The sequence below is a fragment of the Carettochelys insculpta genome, chromosome 30 (assembly GCF_033958435.1).
Source record: "Carettochelys insculpta isolate YL-2023 chromosome 30, ASM3395843v1, whole genome shotgun sequence".
Classification (NCBI taxonomy): domain Eukaryota; kingdom Metazoa; phylum Chordata; order Testudines; family Carettochelyidae; genus Carettochelys; species Carettochelys insculpta.
Genome location: NC_134166.1, coordinates 8613753 through 8636429, shown reverse-complemented (window position 1 = coordinate 8636429; position 22677 = coordinate 8613753). Strand labels below are relative to the sequence as shown.

At 42.1% G+C, this 22677-nt stretch overlaps 1 protein-coding gene across 3 annotated transcripts in view; it reads right to left on the bottom strand.

The window, feature by feature from the left end:
* Window positions 1-22677, bottom strand: part of PI4KB (phosphatidylinositol 4-kinase beta) — a 59454-nt gene that overhangs the window by 17978 nt on the left and 18799 nt on the right. Inside the window, exon 3 of one of the 3 annotated variants that reach the window (XM_074981010.1) lies at window positions 4798-4842. The exons of the other annotated variants lie outside the window; for them this stretch is intronic. Coding sequence (XP_074837111.1) covers window positions 4798-4842 — 45 coding nt within the window. The remainder of the gene's footprint in view (window positions 1-4797; window positions 4843-22677) is intronic. 3 annotated transcript variants of the gene reach the window in all.

Here is a 22677-nt window from a genome sequence, read left to right as displayed (position 1 = left end):
AATCTGACAACATGCTCACTGCAGAGCTAGGTGCAAACTGGTCAAAACAAATATTCTAGTGATCCAGCAGCATCCATGACATCCACTTTTTCCATAGAATCTTTTGGGCTGGTTCAACCAAAATCCTAAAATGCTGTAATTGCTCACTATTATCATCACTACTATTTTAAAGTTTGTTGTGCCACATGGCCCAAATCATCATTCATCTGTGATGAGTATGCAAACATGCGAAGGTCAAAAAGCATAATTTATGCATGTTGAAACTTTCACGAATTGCCTAGGGAGGTTGTGGAAGCCCCATCATTGGAGATATTTAAGAGCAGGTTAGTTAAACATCTGCCAGGGATGATCTAAAAGATGATGCTTGGTCTTGCCATGAGTGCAGGAGAACGGACTTGATGACCTCGAAGTTCCTTCCACTTCTAGTGTTCTATGATTCTGTGATTCTATATTCAATAAAACGTAGTTACTGCATTAGTGATTAACAAGTGTCCAACAGGATCGTTAGTGAATGGAAATGAGGTGCATAAACATAGCAGCACGTTAAGAGTGCTTCCTGCTTCCCTTGAAGGGACTGTCCAAGTTTTGATTTACTAGGAAAAGAGCAATGGTACATTTATTGAAATGCTCAGTTCAGCTCATCACTTGAACATTTTGTGCTCTCCTGGCTTTTAAACAGATTTGCAGTTTAATACTTAGCTTTCATACAGTGTTTCTCCTTGGCAAAGTGCTTCCCAGATATTAACCAATTAAGCTTCAGAGCCCCTCATGTGAGCTACTCTTGGCACTTAAATTTATCTACTGCTCAAAGCATTTTACAAAGTTATAGATATCTCTATTTTAGAAAGAGGGATACAGAGTGAGACAAGGTAATTCACTTGCACAAACATACTGGCAGAAACAGGAAGAACTCAGGAGTTCTAAGCTCTCAATAAAAGAGCGCCACGTGATCCTGAAAGCCCCACCCCCCAAAAAAAAAAGTTGGTCCAATAAAAGGTATTACCTCTCCAACTTTGTCTACTAGCCTGTGTTCAACACAGCTACAGACAACACTGTATAGATATTTCCTGGAAGCCTGTCTGGATTGTGTGCCTTCTGAGCCATGGTTAATTGCATTAGTTAGAATTGCATGTCTGAAATCAACTTTCTTCCCTAGTGTAGATTTGCCCTTACTTGCTACTGCTGCACAACAGTTAAGCAGTGGAGTTTTCAAACTCCTCTGCTCCCTTATAAAAACACAAGTTAAACCATGACATTTAAATCAGGGTGCTGAATAAACCACAGTGGGCCTTACTCCAGTTATGAACACAGCCCAGATAAACTGACATGTCCTAAAAGCACAAAAACCAAACCCTTCAAAATCAGACTTCAGCAAGAAACTGCTGAGCTGGAATTCACATGCAAACCGATTGTAGAGAAGTAAAATCCCAGTTAAATAATTAAATGGAGGGGGGAGCCTGCAACAGCTGAGCTGAAGTGGCCCTCCTGTCCACCATGGACAGGGGGATGGGTGGAAGCTGCTCCAGTCAACTAGAGCACCTCTGCCTGCAGCACTACCACTGTGGATGGGGGCTGCTCCAGCCAGGCTGGAGTTCCCTCCCATCTGTGCTGGGCCCCACAGGCTAGAACAACCCCCTGCATTTAACAAGGGGCCCCTACCCCCAGTTAACCATAACCAGTAAGCTCTTGTATTAGGGTCAGGCTTACCAGTTAATTGTTAACATCCCTACCTGACACCATCAGAATGGATCTGAATAGAGACTGGGAATGGCTAACTCACAAAAAAAAAAATCTCCCCTTCAGGTATTCTCACCTTCTTATTAACTCTTGGAAGTGGTTCATATCCATCCTGATTGATTCAGCCTCTTTAGCACTGATGTAACACTCCCATCTTTGCATGCATGTATAAACCCCTGCCCAACCGAAACTTACACTTCATGCATCTCACAAACTAAGTTGCAACCCACGACAGTTTATGCACTAACAAATCTGCTAATCTGTAAGATGCCACAGGACTCCTCGTTGTTGTTGCAGACTAACACAGTTCTCTGAAACTTAAGGATGCACAGTACACTAGCTAGCAGGGGTCAGAACTAGGCATTTGCTTTGCTCAGACTAAGTGATGGGGAAGAGGATTTTGATTTGATCTGGAGCAAGCCCTGTGGACTGCTCAAGAGTTAGGATGAGTGGTTTAGGGACCAATGCTTGGGCTGCCTCCTCTAACAACTCTACCCTCCTAAGCATGTTCCTCCTTCCCGATGGTGGTATGTCATTTTCATCTGTAATTTCACACAAGTACCATTTACTCCAGCCTCTCAGCCTGCACAGACATTGGCCCTTCCTTGGGGCTTTTGCCCAGTTTAGTTTTAATGTGTCCCAAATGTTGGGGATCTCCCCACTTTCCTTGAGGAACTGTTCTGCAGTCTAACAGATCTTATCAGAAAAGCATTTTCATTATTGCCAATATCATACCCATATCTCATTTGGTCCACTTTAAGCCCTTCCCTCCTCTCTCTCTCTTTGGCTTGTGCATCCTTCAATATTTGTAGAGTGCCATGGTGCCACTTAGCCAGGCTATGCAGATTTAACACACTCAAGTCTTTCCTCAGTTCAATCCCTCTGTCTCCCTCACCACATTTTTTGGCTTTTTTCTGAGCTCCCTCCAGTTTACATCTGTCTGGTGCTCAGAAATGAGCAACTCCACAAGTGCGGTCTCAGAGCTATACGTGGAAGAATCTCGGTTATAGCTGGTTTCTCATCATAGCTTCTATGTTCTTTCACTTGCACTACTAAATTGCTCAAGAATCTCTCCTGATGCACTGAAACCTGGCCCTAGACAGTAGTTACAGATCGGGCATAGGATAAGCAGCAGGCCATAGGTCTTGACAGGAACAGAGAAATGGTGCAAAGACTTGAACTGATATTATATAGGGCATCTGGACTCTTGCAGCTACTACCACTACATTCGAAGGTTAGCAATGTTAAATTATGGGGAATACCGCATACCTCATATGCATGTGCATGTATCTAAAAACCTAGGCAAGTCAGTGTGGCACAGGTGACTGCACCTGGTTTATAAATACAACAAATGTTTGCAGAGTTTGACTGGCTAGGTTTTTCAGACACATGCATGACACAAATAACCACAGTTAGTGAAGGCTGAAGAACAGATTTCACTCCTAGAGGGAGAAAGGCAATACCATCTTGAGACTTTCAGATTACAGAACACGCATTTAAACTCTTAAGTGGATCTCACTAGCTCCAAACAGTGATGTGAGAACTAGAAAACTGAAATCAGTGATAGGAATGTAACCTAACTATAAGGATGCAATATTTAAAAAAAGGAGAGAGAGAAGGCATTTTGCAAACATTAAGCCTTCAAACAATCCTCTGCAGACATTATCCTCTTTTTCAGAAAAAAGCAAGAAACAGATAAATGTAGTGACCTAAGGACACTGCACCAACTGAGGGGCAGAACTAGGAAGAAAACCTAAGAGTCCTGTAGCGCCCAGTTTCCATGGCTCTAACCACTAGATTGCTCTGCCTCTTAACAGCAGCACCCTATCATCCTTGGCATATATATTAAGCTTGGTTGAGTGAATCAAACGTCAACCCAGTTCAGTGTTGCTTTTATCTGGTTGTGAGACAACAGCATTGAGTCACCCTATGAGCCCACTGTAAGGTTTCATTTACCTCTTCCTTTTGCCATTTCTCACACAGCAACTTTGGAAACAATCCTAGAAAACTAGACTGCAAGTCTACTCAGAGGAGCAAGACAGAGTCAGGTATGTCTTCAAAACCTCTTAACACACCAAGAATTCAACATTAGTCAAATTATTTGACTAACAAAATAGGATGCAAGACACCGCACATAATTATACATAAAAGAAACTCCACAGCTCTTGATAAGTGATTTTTGATCATGGACTACATGTTCAGCACATGGGAAGCCAATTAGGAATCCCAAAGAAAGAATGTGCACCATTAATGAAAATAGTACAAATTAGAGAGAGAGAGATGCCCTTGATTAAAAATGAAAAATGTTTCATAATAAAAAAAGATTTACTAGGAAAACCACCAGCTTAGATCTAAAGTAATTTCAGACAGAAAACTGATTTTTGTGAACAAAGCAGATTAAATTCTATATGTCAAACAACTTGTAAAAAAAAATTAGGGAAAACAGCATTTCCTCCAGCTAGAGGGGACAGCATACACAGAAGGGTATGAATGAGTATTCAAAATTCAGTAGCATCAGCCAGGTTATTTACCTGCATTGAAGATTTTAATTTATTTTAAAATGTACTTGTTTATAACTCCATAGGTAGGTATGTGTTGATGAATTACAGCATTTAACTCACAGGACCTCTCATGGCTTGTTTACTTTAGTCAAAAATCTTACAAGCAAAACGGCCCAAAGCTCTGTAACTTGTATTTCACTGCAGGCTATGGAAAAGCATAAACCAGATGCCTGTTATCCTAGTATTCAGTTCAAAATATTATCCATTTCTCTATTTTGCCTCTGCATAAGACAGGATAGCAGAACTGTGCTCCAGCTCAAGAGGAGTCAGCCAATAAAATGCATGCACTGGGCATAAAATGCTGGCATAGAAAGAGGCTTGCTCTTCTCAAATAAGGCTCAGGCAGTGCAGTGTTCTACATAGTGTCTTCATATCAGAGCTGTTTAAAGGTCCATTGCCAGGTGACCAGAGATTAGTATTTCAGGACTCAGAGGAAATGCTGCTATAAAATAAGGAAGCCAGGCAGCCCAGCCACTAGAAGAAAACTGGCCAAACTTACGGAACAGAATGATTTATCAAGACTTTCCGTACTCGAGGAGAATTCCTGGGAAATGGATGAAAGTTTTTTTTTTTTTTTTTTTTAAAAGAAGAAGAAGAAGAAGAAGAAAGAAGGGGGAGAAAAGGCAATAGTTTAGCTTCAATTTTATACGACTATTCTTCACTTATTTATAAAAATCTTTAATAAGAAATTTTAAAATCTGATGGAGAGTCTTATTTTACTATGGTCATTGGATAATGGCAGAGTGATTGAGGTTAAGTGATCCAGCAATGCCTTTCAGTCTAAATTTATTACTAATATAATGCCATATATGTCCATGAAGCTTTTTACACAGACAGGGTTCCCCAGCACCACAGAACTTACAGTCTAAATTTGATCTGATTAGATTACGTTTGTTACTGTTGAAATCTTGTAAATAGCATCAGATGACGATTTTCACTGGACAAAATCTTTCAAAAGTCTTCCTCATCAGACAAAAATGCAGCTCAGATTCATCAAAACATATTAGTGCTGTCAGATGATCTGCTACAGAGTCCAAATCAATTGGCATAATTTCAAAACACAGTAGTGCCTAGAAATACTCAAACCAAATATTTTAGTCCTACCATGCTAGGGGTTACATGCAAAACAAAGATTGTCCCTGCTCAAAACCATTCACAACTGAATCTACAAAACCTTTCCTCCTCTGCTGCAGCCATCTATAGTTTTCCATTGAGTACTTTAATTTGGACAGCCTTTTCACTAGAAAATTATCCTCATGGTAATTTTATCTAGAACAAGGCTAAAAAAACCCCAACAATTAACTCATTTGCTCAATCAAGTTGGTGAGGCAGAATTATAATTAGAAGACAACTATACTGACAAAGGAAGTTTATTAGACTATCAGGAAACCTTCCTTGTAGATATACAAGCAGGGCCACAAACTAGTAATCAGATTTCTCTGGAGCAGACAAAGCCGAATTTTGTGCAGCCGCTGTAATGGTTATTTTAGTTTACATTGTACATCATTCCTCAGTAGCTGAAAGACCTGAATTTAACATGTTTCGTTTGATTCCTTATATTCATAACACAATTTGTACATAACCTTGTAGTTTACATTTCCAGTGTCTCTACTGGTTTTATGGTCCCCACAACTTTGGGATAAAGTGAAAAACAGGAGGCACAAGCCAGAGTACAGAAAAGAAGTGTTAATATAAACCAGGGGTCAGCAACCCCCAGTATGGGTGCTAAGAGTGGCACACAAGCTGATTTTCATTGGCACGAGCTGAGCCCCGCCCCTCCTCTTCCATGCAGCTGGGAGTTTGCTCGAAGCCATGCTGCCTGAGGATTAACAAAAGACCACTTCCTTTTAACCACCCCATCAACTGTAAAGCTCTGCATCTTTATTTATTATTAATGGAGCTGTTGTAAGTAGGACTATTAGCGACTAAAAGGTATCACCGGCACTCAGACCTTAGAAAGAGGTCAAAAGGTCAAATTTTGGCACTCCACCTCAGAAAGATTCTATGTAAATGAACAGCAAATATTCCAACCCAGAGTTCAATCCAAATACAGCAGGAGCCACTCCAAGACTTTGGTAAGTGGTAAAGGGCTATACTCTAATGGAGGAGCAGGGTCTGGGATGGAAGTTGAGTGCAGAAGGGAGCTCACAATAGGGGACTGTGATGCAAGACAGGGTGTGGGGTCTGCGAGGAAGTTTGGGTGAAGGACGGGCTGTGTGACCTGGGTTGGGGTCCAGGAAGGGGTATGGGTACAAGAGAGGATTCTGACCTGTGGAAGGCCACAGAAGGGGATGCAGAGTCTGGGAAGAAGTTGTGACCAAGTGCAGGCATGCAGGAGGGTGTCTAGAGGGTTTGGGTTGTGGCCTGGGGCAGGGAATCAGGGAGGAGGCAGCGATGGAGTGCCCAGTACGAGATCTGACCAGGAAGTGCTTACCATTATAGACGTATCTGGCCAAGATTCTCAGGCAGGATCCCAGCCTGCTATACTGTCACATGCCACTCAAAGTGTCTGGCGGCAGGGGCCCTGTGCATCTCTGTGCAATGTGTCACTGTGGTAAGGGGCCCTTCACATGCTGCCTGTGCTGCAAGCACAGCTCAGGCAGCTACCATTGTTCAGTTTCACGCCAATGGGAGCTATGAGGATTGTACTGAGGGTGGGGGCAGTGCACAAAGTCCTCCTTCCCATGGGGTGCATGGTAAAGAGACACTTGGCCGCAGCAGCTGGCTGCTTTGAGAGGTGTGTGGGGCTGCAGCAGGAAAGGGGCCTGCCCAAGTGTCCCACTGGGTTGAGACCAGCAGCCAGAGTATCATGGTTGGGTGGATGCAAAGGTTTGAAGGGGCCGTATCCAGCCCACAGGCTGTTTTTTGCCTGCCTCTGAAATACAGCCTAGATTACAAATTCTTGTAGAGTAAAGGTGTTCAAAAGGTGACTGTGACCGATCACCATGCCATTCTGGTAGCTGAACAGAACTTCTAGTAATTTTTATCCCAACGCAATTTCATTCTTGGAATCCAACTAGGTAAAACATCATGGCACTCGAGAGCTTACCCAATTCACTGGAAAGACTGCCCTAGACTTGACCAAAATCCAGACACTTGCCATCCGTCTCAGACGGAGGCAATAGCAGCTCATTAAAAAGCTAGCTAAGATACGCAGCGCATCAAAACCATGTCTCTGAACTTGAGATGGAAGCAGCTGCAACTGGCTCCATTTCATACACACACAGTGCAGCTCTTGTTCTCCTGGAATGGGCCCTCGTAAGGCCAAAACCCAGACAACATCTCCTCTACTTCAATTTCAGTAAAAGTGATTTACATATGCTGTAATGAAGTGACACCAAAACTCAATCAAGAAACTTAAAAGACAGCGCAGAAAGTTTATAAGCAAGCATCTCAGCAAGTTTGCATGACACCACCACTTCATGAGCTACACTGTCTGCCTCATGGTTTCCCAGGTGAGTTTAAGGTGTCTGCTTTGGCTTACAAATACACAAATGGCCTGAGATCTTTCTCATTGAGAGACAAGCTCATTCCTCATGCCAGCCTGCGAAAGTTGCCATGAATATAGCTGACACCCCCTTGATTTAAAAAAGCAGGGGCATGGTGGAAGAGCACATTCCATGAAGGCCCCACAGCTTAGGGCTGAGCTCCACAGTCCCCAGTTTGAAACAAACCTAGGTCTGTTAGGCTTCAGTGCATACACTGCAAGTAGTCATTTGCATGGACTGTTGCAGAGCAGGGGTGTACATTTGTACAGAGAAGGGAAGTTCTGTTTGTTAGTGGAGTTCAACCCATTTTAAGTTTGTAATTTGTGGCAGAGGTGCCTGAAGTTTTGTTTAAGACCCCTCTGAGAGTATAAATCCAAGTAAATAATAAATGGTTGTGTCAGCAAAACTCTCCCTTTTTTTTATCTGACTCAAAAGCAGCAATATTCTCATTTCTTGAATAAAATACAGTTCAAAACAAAACAAGTATTTCTGTAGTGCCTCATTTAAAATCCTTCAATCTGCAATTTTCATAAAAAAAGATAATAATGGAGCCTCATATCCTTGGACTGGTATGTAACTGTTTCTCTTTGGGAAATGAATTATGAAATCAAACAGCCCTGGTTTTAGCATGTTAATTACAGGGATATGCTAATTCCACAAGGCTTAATCTGACTGTGAGAAATAATCATATTTAAATTAATAACTTCCTCATGAGCACATTAAACGAAACACCCTACTGATGGGGAGGGGGGAGAAGGAGGGGCAAGGTGCAGGTATTTCAAGAAACAGTCTTGGAAGACTCATCAGGAAACAACTATTTTTTTCAAATTCGGAAAACAAAGTGCAAAATAGGTAAACAATTCTCCTCCCCATGGTGTGTTTGGGGAATGGTCAAGGGCTACACTATTAACAAGGGATTTTCACACAAACTTGTGCACAATCATGGGCAGAACTTAACTTCACAAGGCTGTGTTTTCCTAGTGCAAACTATTGAAGATCTCTATCTGAGTAAGACTTTCCTTTCAGTGGTCAGTTTCCTGTGTCTTAGATTGCACAGAGCAGGGGCAAGCAAAGTTGGGGGTGGGGAGGAGCATGACATTTTCTAAGGGGGATGCAGCACCATCAGCTGCTGGTTCTCAGGTTCATCCATCATTAAAAATGCTGAAATACGATACTGTTTTTAGGCATGTATAGTCACATTTATATCCACCAATTAATAAAGGTTTGACAAAGAGCTTTCCCCCCCCGCCCCCAGATGAACATAACTGATATTTCCGGTCAGTTTGGATTACATTAGACAGACTGGGGGGAAGGCACTGCTAATTGCAGGGACAGAAAGCAGGGCCCAACATAAAAAGTTTGCTCATCACTGCCACAGAGGAGTTGGAACCGTGTTTGTGGATTATAAATTAATTTTGACATCCACATTCAGCCCAACAACTTTGCTGCAGGATGAAGTTAAATGAACAAATCTATTGGGAGGCAGAAATCATTTAAACAGATCATTGTTTTGTAGCAAAACGTGCAAGGAGAACTGGGTAAGTATCAGTGACAGAGAGATAGTCACATTAGTCTGTATTCTATCAAAACAAAAGAGCAGTCATGGAGCACTTTAAAGACTAACAAAATGATTTATTAGGTGATGAGCTTTCGTGGGACAGACCCACTTCTTCTGATCTGCAAGATGGGAACATCCCTACCATGCCAGAGCTGTGGGGCTGCATCCACAATGGTATGGTAGTAGCCCATGGGCTAGGACAGATTTCTAGCAGGATATTTCATGATTCTTAGGGCTTGTCTACACTTGCTCCCAACTTCGAAGGGGGCATGTTAATCAAGGTGACGGAAGATTACTAATGAAGTGCTGCGATGAATATGCTAATTCTCCCCCACAGCAACTCTGAAGTGTCAAACTTCAAACTGCCGGCATGCGTGTAGCCACAGACACAGAAGTGCCTTTACTCCCCAAAATTTTGGAGAGTAAAGGCACTTCGAAGTAGCACAGGCACTTTGAAGTGGCCAGGCTACATGCATGCCGGCACTTCGAAGTCTGACACTTGAAAGCGGCCACGGGGAAGAATTAGCCTAATGAAGTACTGCAGTGAATATGCAGCATTAGTAATCTCCCATTGTCTTGAATAACATGCCCCTTCAAAGTTGGGGGCAAGTGTAGACCCAGCTTCAGACATACATTAAATTAGCCACTTTCGGCAACACCTCACCACAGCTTACCAGAATGCTGGGGCCAATTCCTGGCAAACTGGCAGCATAGATTTCTTGGGTAGCATCTCTGTTCAAATGCAGCAGAAATTAAGCAGACAAATGTGGGGGTAAAAATGAAGTGCATAGGAAAGGAGAAGACAGACAAAAAAGCATAACTAAGGTGGAACTGTGTAGATTAGAGGACTAACAGTACCTGGGTGTTCTCACTGCAAAGCAGATAGATTACCTGTCCAGGCTGCCAGGAAACCTGAGCTCAAGCCTCTCCCCTCACCTGTGTCTACTAGCACCCAAAAAGTATCTTGAAACCCACATAAGGGTGTTTCCGTGCAGGTGGAAGGGAGTTAGGGATAACACCTGGGCTTTGGCCCTGGTTCAATTCGCAGGCATGACACACCTAGTGAGATCAAGAATGAAACAGAATGTGCATAATGAACTCTTCCCCTTCTCAGAATCGGCCCTCCTGTTCCTAGAAGAGAGCCTGACACTGCTATCAATGCTGTGCCTGCTCTGTAATTAGACTTCAGTCTCCAGTGCTGTCAATGTGAGACATTACACCAGCCCTGAACTCTCAAATGCAAATTTTAAAAGTTGTCAAGAAACTATTAAACCAGGTGAACTACATTTGCTACAGAATCCCTCAACACCAATGTAGGAAAACTCTGCACAGAAAATCCCTCTATACATTTCCTCTTTTCTTGCCCCCCACCCCCCTTTTTTTTTTGGCAATTCCAGGCAGGTTTTACAACAGTTTTGTATCTCCCAACAATTATTTTTGGCTCAGTACTTCTACCGCCAGTTTCCTGACCACCTAAAGTAGAGAAAAAAATAAAAGCGAGGTACCATTCCGTTTCTCAATGCAGAACTCACGATAATTAACAAGTAAGGTTTGAGACTGCATACCAAAAACTGCTCTGGTCTAAACAAAGCAGCTCAAAAATCTTATGTTGTTGAAACAGAATGGACACGCTTGCATCTGGGAAAAGCCTTTATCTCTATTTAGCATGCACTAGTAAATTTACTTACAAGCTACAAGTTACATAAGTCAAGTTTAAATCAAATTTAAAAGGATTACACAAAATTGCTCCAATCTATCTAAAATGAGCATAAAGTCAGACCTAATCAACCACTGCAACAGTATGTGTCAACCTGCCTTGAAACACTGCGCTGGGCTAATCCCTGCTGTGCATCACTGGAGACTTTCAAAACATACTAGAGAGGCTGTATTACACATTCTACTTGTACGCACACAGTTTCACTAGCTTCTTACACAGCTAATTTCTGCACCATAAGGCCTTTAGCTAGAATCTGTCCTTGTTCCTCAACCCTAACATGGCATTTGTTTGCTGTCTTTTCAGATTAACAAGCAAGAAGCCTGATCTCTCAAACGGACTGTTACCCATTTCATGGGGTTGCCAAGTGCTAGACAATAAAAAGTCTAGTTACTGAGGGTAAGGGCGCACAGGGAGGGGTCGTGCCAGCTCATCAAGCCACATCAGCCCCTACTGAACTGGAGCCACTTCTTGCCTGCATCTCAGTGAGCAGCCACTGCAGCAGGAAGCAGCTCCCCTCCCAGCCCCAGAGCAGAGAAGTTGAGGGGGGGAATCTAGGGGCCAGGCATGAGGCAGGGAGAAGTGAGTGGGAGGGGATCTAGTTTTCAGTGATTAGAAAGATGGCAACAGTACCAACACAGTGCAGCTAGGCTTTGTGGGCAGTGGGGATTATCACAGCTGAGAGAGGTTAAAGAAAAGGTTCTCATCTTGCACTGTTGTGCAATGATGTCCAAAAGCTGCAGTCCGTCTCATAAAGTAGAGTAGGGCTTTTTTCCCCATACCAATTCAGATACCAGTACAGAAAACATTCATCATTTCAGAAATCTGATGTCAGAAATGCCACCATCCCTTTTACCTCACCAGCCAAATAGTGTAATAGTAGATCCTTCTTTGTATCACACATTACTACTTTTATAAAAGCCATCCTAATGCCTGACACCACAGCCTGCTGCTAGCCTGACTGTCCATGGTGTCTGAAATTAACATAAGCACAGGAGGATATGCCTCTGTACAGCAGGGCTGACAGTCACCATAGACCCCTAGGGAAAGGGGATATAGGAATAGCTGCTCACCCCATCAGGGCATCTGATATTGGCTGCTGTCACAAGATAGGATACTGGGCTAGATGGACCTTTGGTCTGATCCAGTATGACTGTTCTTATGACAGCCTGGACTGCAGTGCTGTCCACTCCACGCCCTCAGAAACATGCAGAGGAACTCCAGGCTCTGGTGGAACTGCCCTGCTTGTTGCACCCTATCAGCGGGCCTGCCTCTGTGTTATTTGCTTTGCTAAGTGTTCAACAGAAGAACTAGCTGTTGGTGACTTATTTAAATCTGCTCTTTGCGTAAAATAATACCAAACTACTGCAAACTAGCAACTGTGCTGCACAGAGCCAAATCATTTCTGATTTTTTAGCATCACTAACACATTCATCCAACAAGAATTTACCCTCTCACAAATACCCAGTATATTTGGGATGAAATCTCTCCAGTATATAGGTCCTGAATAGGACAAGAGTGGTGCTTTTAGGCTTGCACTGGCTCTCTGCAGAAGGGTATATTTCACCTTTCGAGATCTGGAATGCAGGACTGAGGAATTTCACTGAAACAATGTTGTGTCTCTTTTAAAAAGGGCAATTTCAAAAATAATGCAATTAAAACTTACATTAGAAAAATCAGACTGGAATTGCCAGTACACAAATTAATAGGTTCTCACATTAAAGAAAATCCCACTGCAAACAAGAGTTTAAACAGTGTTTCATGTGAAAACAAAAGTGCTTTAGACTGCCCAGCATCCAGCAATGCAAAGCAAGATATCTTGCCTGCTCCTGAAAAATCTCTCCAATTAACCATTTATAATCAGAAAACCAGGAACTGTTAGACTGTGAATTCAAAAAAAAAAAAAAAAAAAAAGGGGGGGGGGGGAGGACAAAATACTTCACTTTCAGGAATGCCATTCTATCATGTTCCTTCTTTGGAGCAGAAAAATGGGATCTCCACCTTTAAAGCAAGGCTGTGGAGGGAACTGACATGCCCCATGCCTCATGGGATTAGATCCATATTTCCTTTGCAGTAAGGCAGACCTAACATTTGTTACCCACAACTTAAATAAATTACCAATTTGAAAGCCAGTAGTGAGTGAACTGCACAATGACTTCTTCTGTATAATGAGATACTTCTGCTGCATTAAGCAGGCTGGTGTATGAATAGCTGACTGTTCACTGGCTATAGCCATACAGTGTGTTTCTTCCACATTACAGTGATAACCTTTGTTAACGAGTTTAACAGTGGACTCCTTCTAGTCATACAATGGGCCAGCTCCAGCAACCATGACCCAGGTTGAGACAGATTCTCGATGAGTCAACAAGAAGATGAAAATTATAATCTGGTTGAGTCAGTGGATGAGATGCTTGGAATTTTTCTTCTTAAAGGTAAAAATGTGCTAAAATTAAAATCAAAGGCACAGTTTTACATCAAACAAACTGAGCGCACATACTAACTATAGATCAGCTCAAAGGGTGAATAGCGGAGTTTCACAGAAGAAAGAAAAAGCAGGCCAGGATTCCAGAGACCCAAATTCAATTCCCATCCAGCCTCTCCTGTCTCATGCCAACAGCAGCTGGGACTGCATAACATGGGTTAGAAGCCAAACCATTTGCTGGCTTGATGAATGAAAGTTACAGTGCAATCTACAAGTTTTTAGTAACTATAGTTCTCTATGAATAAGTCCCACTGACTTTCAGAGTGCCAAAGGGTATGTCTACACTCATGAGAAGACCCATGTGATGACAGTCTATCTTCCAGGGTTTGATTTACCACGCCTACTAGGGACGTGCTAAATTGAACTGTCATGGAGCCACTGTCAGCCCCAGTACTCATGGAAGCCGTGAGGAGTAAGGAAGTTCACGGAAGAGCTTCTCCCATCGACCTCCCACAGCATGGACGGCAGCAAAAAATCTATTGCAGATAAGCCAACTCCAGCTACACAATTCTCATGGCTGGATTTGCATATCTAAAATCAATTTTACCTCCTAGTGTAGACCTGGCCTAAGTAACTTTTGAAAAATGTTACATTATTAAAAACAATGAGCCTGATGCCCTTCCACCCTAAAGCCACTTTAACACTACTATGGCACTGCAAAGGAGCTTTAGAGTAAATAAGCACCAGGCCCACTGTTTTTGAGGTGCACTGAAATATGATAAAAAAATAAAAGAAATCCTCCTTTTGACAGTCTCACACTGCATTCTAGGACTAGACATTTAGATCTCATTGAAAACCCTTTAAAATGAGCATGTTTCAAAGCTGTTTTAAAGACAGCTTTGGAAAGCTCAACCTTTAAGTAGGATTTAACCACACAACTCCCACTGATGTCAAATTGGTGTTGCTTGGGTATATCCCACAGCTGGCTTTTTAAAGCCCAAAAACACGTTAACATAACTTAAGCAGTATATTTATGCAAGCTGTTACATTAAAAGTTTACCTTCAATCAATTTGAAAAAAAATCTGTTAATTGGGCAATTGCAAACAGCATGTGAATTTTCTCAGTTCCAAGCCCAGCTCTCTTCTGTGTCTACTCCCATTTCAGCAGGGTAAAGAAACATACTGACACTCTGGGCAATCTCTCTCTCTCTCTCACACACAGTCATTATCTAGCATTCAGAGCTAGTCTAACAAATCCCAGTAGCTTCCTTTTGGTGGACAGAGATAACTTCCTGCTCATCTACACAGGCAAGTTTTACCACTCAACTTCATTATACTGGTATATTTAAAATGCTATAGCTCTTATTCCAGAATGAGAGTGGCTTGCTTTTGGTTTATGGTAAGGCACAAACTAAAATCTGAGGAAGACAAAACAAAGGTTCAGAGAGGCAGCCATGTTAGTCTGTTTCAGCAAAAACAAGGAAGAGTCCTGAGGCACTTTACAAGGTTATTAGGGCATAAGTTTTTGTGGTCTCCCCCTCACTTTGGCAGATGCATGAAGTGAAACTGTCATTTGCTGGGATTTATACATACATCGACATACATACATAGCCCCGTTAGCACTGATGTAACACTCATCTCTGTATGTATGTATAAATCCCTGCCAAATGACACTTTCATTTCATGCACCTGACAAAATGAGCTGCAGCCACAAAAGCATATGCCCTAATAAACCTGTTAATCTTGTTTTTTAGGTGTAATGACTCCTAAAAAAAGCCACTCATTCTGGATTAAGTTATAGCAGTATCTGTTTAAACTGACACCTGAATTTCCTATACAAGTATAACTTTCCCATGTAAACACCTCCTAACTCAGAAGGGAAACACAACCAGTAAGACTGAAACAAGGGATGGCTAAGATTGCGTACGAAGAAAGGGAAATCAATTGTCTTGGTTGTTAGGGATAGAAACCCAGAAAATCCTTCTTCCAGCTCAGACTAAACTAAGCACATTGATTCTAACAGCTACATTCCTGCAGATTCTGATCTAACTCATTGAACAGCAAGGCTTTCCAGATCTGAAGTGGGTCTAGCCAGCCAATCAGAGCAGCTGGGTGGGGGGCAGCTTCACTTGGCAACTGGGGGAGAAAAAGCTCCATGAAGATGTTTTTCTGCCCCCTGCTGCTGTGTAGAGGTAAGGGACGCTGACACAGCCCACTCCCCCACAACCCTGACTGTCCCTGGTCCTGCATCCCCTTCCCTTCCAGACCCCCACCCTCAGCCTGTTCCAGCACCCTCTCTTCCATCCTGATGCCAAATACCCACCCCCAGCCTGCTCTTGCACCCTCTCTCCCACACAGACCCCCCCCACCTACTCCCCAAAAGCCACCTCCCACACACTGAGCTCCGAACCCTCCCTCACCATTTTTGGTCCCACCCCAGGCCCCCGAAGAGTTAATCTGGCCTGAGGGAAGCCTTGAATATCAGTACCCCCTTCTCCACCCTTCTGCCTGTGGTGCTAGAGCATGAGGGAAGAGGTGCCTCAGTCAGGGGCCACATTAGTGAGGGTTTGGGGGGTTAGGGTTTTTTTTCCTTCTGATTTTTGTGTGGCCCCCAACTGATTTTTCTGTGGGTCAGTGGTCCTCAATCCAAAAGAGGTTCAACACCTGAGTTAAATATAGAAAAGTTGCCAAAGAGAGACAAAGGAAGGGCTTGAATGAGAAGAACAGGTTTGCTTGACATAATAGAATGGGCTTTCTTCCAAACAGGGGAGCAACTAGAAAAAAAGAAGGCATGGAGTCACTAGTGTTATACGACTGGTTTGGTAAGGCACAGTATACTTCATGAGCAGGAAGTTAGTAAGAGCCAACAAAGGTGGGGTAATAAAAAGGGAGTGATGGTAATCCACAAATGAACCTTATTTCTTGGCCAGAAATCAGGATTACAAAAGGTCATACCATTCACTGACTTCAATCACTGCTCTTACAAGCCATGCCATGATGCAGAACCCTGAAATGAGGAATCCTGAGCCCGGTACAGAACAGAGCAAAGTCAGAGGACGCCTGGACTGTATTCTCATTTGACTTATCTACTGATGCAAGAGGCGTTTGCAACATCTTACAGAAACATGCGTCAATGCTAATTCAGGAAAGAACAGCTACTGCACAGTGACAGTCAAGTTCCTCAAAGTCTCAGTTTCCATTTTATTAATTAAGCTATTGTCCTTCACTGAACATATGACCATGAGTTGCAGGCTTGACAAGCAGACTACATAAACCACAGGACTGCCAGCAAATGCCCAACTAACAGATTTATCATCCCCTCCAGATGGAGGGGGAGAAGGTTAGCAAACAGGTATACAAGGCCACCAGTAAGATCTGGTTCTGCTCTCCAAACAAGCATGAAAGCTGAAAACCCTAAGACAGGACAGAATGATAATTACAGAAATGACAGCAGTACAGGATTCCTGTAGTGCTAATTATCTAGGAGCCAGACAGATAACCACTTGATGGTATCACACATGGCAAAGATTGATCAGGATGTTGTGTTAATGTCTAACAAGCAAATGGAAAGTTAAGGAGGAAGTGATTAGACTGATGAACCAAGGGCATAGCAGAGTAAGGCTGTTGGGGGCATTTGGCTGGCTAAAGATCACAGAAAGGTCAGCTTGTGTCATTAGAAATGAGAGAAAAACCTGAGACTTTAGTCAGTGCAGCTCAGATACAATTCATCTAGCCCATTTGGAAGGGAAGGGCAGAAAATTAAAACTGCTGAGGAATGCATTATATGGCTTTTGCTGACCTTACAAACTTTAGACGATCCATGAGAAGCTCAGAATGTCTTAGCACCACACCCTTCCCTATCCTCCTTCAAGTTTAACCTTCTCAGCAGCATGTAACAAGAAACAGAATTTGCTTCTTCAGTTCTGGAAGGCTGCTGCACAGGAGATGGAAGGAAATAAAAATGGGGTACTGGACTAAGCACTCTTTGTAACCCAAACCCAACAAATGCCTGAACATACATAAACCAAATCAACATGTCTGGAGGATAACCAGCAGCACTTCCTCTACCAGTCACTTGGGTCCTTGGGAGATGGAGAGGAGTAATCCAGGAGCAATTGTGTGTGTCTGTGATTTCACTCTCAACTCTTTAGTTTATCACGCAGATGAAACGAGCTCACAAAAGGCATCTACACCTCATCAGCTTCTTTAGCAGAAAAGTTATCCCATCCTCATCTCTACCTGGTTGCATCCTCCAGACACAAAGGGGGACCAAGATGATAAGCACCCACACTAGAACTGATAGCATTATCTGATGTCCTAGCTGTTTGTTCATGCCTGGAAGGTTGGTTCTAGCAGTGCAGGCATATTTGGGGTAGGGGGAATTCTCTGCTTTTCATGAATCACCAGGTTCAGTGACCAGTTAAGGAATTATTACTCAGTGCTTCAGGTCAATATCAGTCAGTTTCCATTTGTTTGCACTAATATGCTGCCCACCTAATTTCAGGTAGCCCTGTGTCAGCCTGCCAAAAAATTGCTTTAGAAAACAAGAGGGAAAATGGTGCGAAGCAGGCCAAAAGCCAACTCCTCTCCCTAGCAACTCAGTGGTAGATATGTGACACCAGTGAAACGTTCATAAATTTTTCACATTTGTCACCAGCACACGCAGCAGCCTTGACCATTAAATTCTCTGGACTCTCTCATAAAAACCACAGAACATTCATAGACACTTGCGGCCTTTGATCATTCATTACAAATGCTTCTTGCCTGTTTGTGTTGAACGTGTATTTTTCTCAGAAGCAAGGATAGACTCAGAAGTCAAACTCTAGGTTTACTTTTAATGAACTGCTTATAACTTTATAGAATGAGGCTCACACAGAGCTTCACAAAATTTAAGAATAATGGTCAGTGCAAGCTTTCTAACCAAAGAACACAGCTGATCATGAAAGTGGAAAAACAACAAGTGATCTTTATAAAAAATACAAAGCTAGATTGGCCTGGTTGCATTTAAAAGACACTTTTTCTTCTATGGACTCCTTCACACAAGGATCCCACAAGATTTATAACTGTGCACTACCTAGTGGGAGAAACCCAAATCATCTCGATACCCATACAGGTACTTCCATCACTTTCTCCCTCATTAGGTCATGCTCTTCAAGAAAGTATCCATGTGATCATTATTATTTGCATGAGGGTAGTGCCTAGAGGCTCTAACCAAGTATACAGCCGCTGCAGGTGCACCTCAATTTACAGATCAGGAACTGAGGCACAGAGCAGCTGAGTGATCTTCCCAGGGTCACATGGACACTAACAGAACAGAACCGAGCTATCCTGTCCATGCCTGTCTTCTAGATCATAACATCAAAGTCCATTTCCTCCCCTTCTGTACTGTTCATATAAATTACTGTTGTACTAGCTCCACGTTTCATGGTACATTGCAAAACTAACATGCTTTTGTTTCAAAATGGGAAGGGTAACCAGATGATGGATGCTAGGATGGTAATGTGGGGAAGATAAAAAGCAGGTTTTTTGATTTAGAGTACTTCTAGGGGATTAGTTTTTATATAAAGTGCAGAGAGATCTGTAATTACACAACCCTCTAGGACCACTACTTAAAACATTGCCAATGCTGTTTAAGACACCAATATCACTGCTGTACACTTTGTTTGGAGTGGTACCAGTTTGAAAGCTCTGAGCTATTTGCCATACCAAGAAAAAAATGCTTCTAACCAGCTGCAGAGAAGCTGGCATTTAAAAGCTGTGGTTTTCAACGCTGCCTCTTGGCAGTGTACTTAAATTCTTACCTATTGTTAAAAAATTTTAATTAGAAAATTAATTTATCATACTAGATGAGCCAGCTCCAATAATGATTCTGCTTATGTGCATCACAGTAAACTATGAGCAGATTCTGTGAGGACCCATGAACCATCCAGTTCATAAAAAGAGCTTGGGTAGGTCTCTAGTTAATGTCAAAAGAATTCTACAAAGAGTAGATGATTTTAATTCACTGAATTAGAATCAAAAATCAGAATGCTTTTGCTCTCTGGCTTTACATTCTTGTGGGTGGGAGAAGGAGGGACAGAGGCATTAAAGTGAGTGAGCCATACAAAAACGTTACTTTGCTGTTTTCTCTGTGACAAAGATTCTAATAGGAATTTAAGTTAGATCTCTTCTTTGTATAGCCTAGCAAAGTGAAGCACTGTCCTTCATCACAAGAGCGCTCTCATTTTGTCACAAGACACTGAAGACAAAATACTGCTTAGTAACTAGACAAGATCCAAGCTTTTTTTTTTTTTTTTTTTTTTTTTTTTTTTTTTTTTAAAACAGTGCATTGTAGTTTCAGAAAGACCTTCTATGAACTCATTTCTGGAAGAAGTAAATATGTTCTTAGTGATTTACATCCACAACTCTCCCCTTGAGGGGGAGGGGAGGGCGACACACACTTCTCAGTTTGAAGGATCACAATTCAGTGATCTGATAATATATGGATTGTTTATTGCATTGGGTAAATGGACCAGGATCACTTCATATTTGTCACTAGATAAATACAGGAAAAAAAAAATGTCCTTCTCTCAGAGCTTATTAGAAGTGAGGTGCACTGGAAGGACTAGGAGTTTAGAGAGAAGACTTAAATGGGAGAGGGCTACAGAGGGTAGGATTATGGGACATGAGAAGAGAACGTGCAAAATCAAAACTATAATCCCTCTGGATGCTGCAAGCGTAAGACTGGACAGCATTCGCTGAGCTGTGCTGGGACCCTGAACTGGCAAAATCAAGAGAACGGGCAGAGTTGTTGAAAGACAGAGTCCATTTACTTACCTATCTCAGAGGGAGCTGTATGGATTCATGTAAACAGTGTTTGCAAAGTACAAAGGTGATACATAAATGATAAGTAGAAATATCAGAAGATGCTGAAGATGAGGTTTGGCAGCACACCACTGTCAGCCCCTCTCACTGAGCACGAGTTCAGGTCACCAAAAGATGAGCCCTCCCAAACCAATAAGAGCTGTACAAGTCTTCAATACCAAAATACTGTAGACCAGCAGGCTGGATCTGCAGAACATCAGCTAAGAAGCTGATGAATGTTTCACAAAGTATTTGCCCACTTTAGCTCCAAGGAAGAAAAGGAGGAAATTGAGTTTGACACCTTCTGCATATTGTAAGGGAAGTTTTTTTTTTAGTTTTGCAACAAACCCCATTCTAAAAGGCACTCAGGAGAATGTTCTGCATCTTTACGGCAAATCCTATTAGGCTTATGGTAGGGATCTGAGAAAAAACAAAACAAAACTTTTCTTTATTTAAAACAATGCCAGGAATGACAGCAGCTGATGAGGAAATTTCAGGCTTTAAACTCAAACCTTCCAGGAAAATAAAAAGCCTTAACTGGGGTCAAAAAATAGGCAAGTCCCAAATAAGCTGCAAGACAATTTCATTGAAATTAAATCAGCTGATGCGAGTCATGCTGGTTTCTGCTTCCAAACAATACTTTGTTTGCAACAAAAAGGGAGCAACCCCTAAGAGACAGAGTCATAACTTTCACCCCCCAGAGTCAGCTCTACCCATGCCATTCTATGCAGATCAGTTATACCAACAGAATTGCCCAAATCCACCCTATTTGAGATCAAGCAGAGTTTCTCCTGGGAAGTAATTTTACTCCCCAGTTAACACATTCACTGAGTCAGCAAGCAGCAGGCTCTCTTTACCCTGCCAGCATGGTGACCTCACTTCAATAGCTGCCACCACATCAGCTCTTCTCCCAGAAATGGAGCAAGCAGTTCTCCCTGTATAAAGGTTACAGAGAGAGAGAGAAAAAAAAAAACAAAACAAAACTCTGCAAGACATTTATCCCTGATGTTTCCACTAAGAAAGAGGGGAGAGAGGAGGCATGTCCTTAAAAACATTAAATCGTGACTTGGAATTTCTAAGAACTATTGCTACAGCTGAATAAGCAAGGATAGTTTCCAAATGGTGTTCGAGTTAAACTGAAAATGCAAAAGAAAACAGATTTCTTTCCACTATCAACTGTGCATTCTGGTGTTAACAAAACTGCCAGGACCATTTTCCAGTCCAGGAACAAATTTACTTGCCAAGTCTTTATGACAAGATATTTTTCCCTCACTTATCCTCAACACGTAGAATTTTACAAGGGTGATTTATAGATGCTGCAGAACCCTGACAATTTGCTCATCAATATATCATCATTTTTCAGCGAGAACTGGTTAGTAAGTTTGCAGTTTGTGGAGGGTGCACCACATTGCTTCCTGGTCCTACGACTGTGACTACTCCAATCCACTGGGGACAAAGGGAAAGGGATGAACACAGGATATGATGTAAAAGAAGAAAAAAAGTAACTTTGTGGTTGCAAACTCAAGTGACAGGAAGGACAGTGGTGATGACCTGACAAAGGAAAGGTGTGGGGAAAGGACTAAAGAGTCCTCTCGTGCAAAAGGAGTAAAGAATCCATCTCTGGTGCACTGAATGCCAACCAGAATTTGTTGTACAGTACACAATGGGAAACTCCAATGGAGAGACATATTGTGAAGACGTAGATAATAGAACCATCTCAAACTGTAGGGCAACTGTATCATATGGGTTCTTTGCTGGGAAGATGGTAGGAATCTGGATATGTTACAGGATGTTCTCAGATTTCATATATTGAATGTTCCCAACAATGGTATTTCAGACCAATTTCTAGAAAAGGAGCAGGCACTGGACAGTAGTCCACTGTCTGCTGCTTCTAAAAATCAGGTTATGGTAAGTTATTGGGTGTTCGGGTTTCAAGTTTTTCAGGTGGAAAATTAAGTTTGTTAAGTAACTGTAACAAGTGTCCGCAGACAGACAGACACAATTGCATGCTCATTTGAACAGGCATACCTACAGGCCCCATGGTAATGAAATTTTCAGAAATACCTTGATAGGGAGAACTAAGAAAACATTTCAAGAACAGAGAAGACAAAAACAATTCTCTGTTCCCTGAGCAGAAAGATTCAAAGTGACAATGCTTTTCAAATGAAACCCATTTCAAACTTCCAGCTTTTTGCTACAAAAGCCCAGGCACTAGGTTAACAGGAACAAACTCAAAATAAAACATACCATTAAAATCTTTCACGAGGTTCAGTTATATCTACACCACCTGGCAAAATTTTAAAAGAAACAAGTACTTGAAATAGTGCCCCTCGCACATCATTACTCCTGAGGTT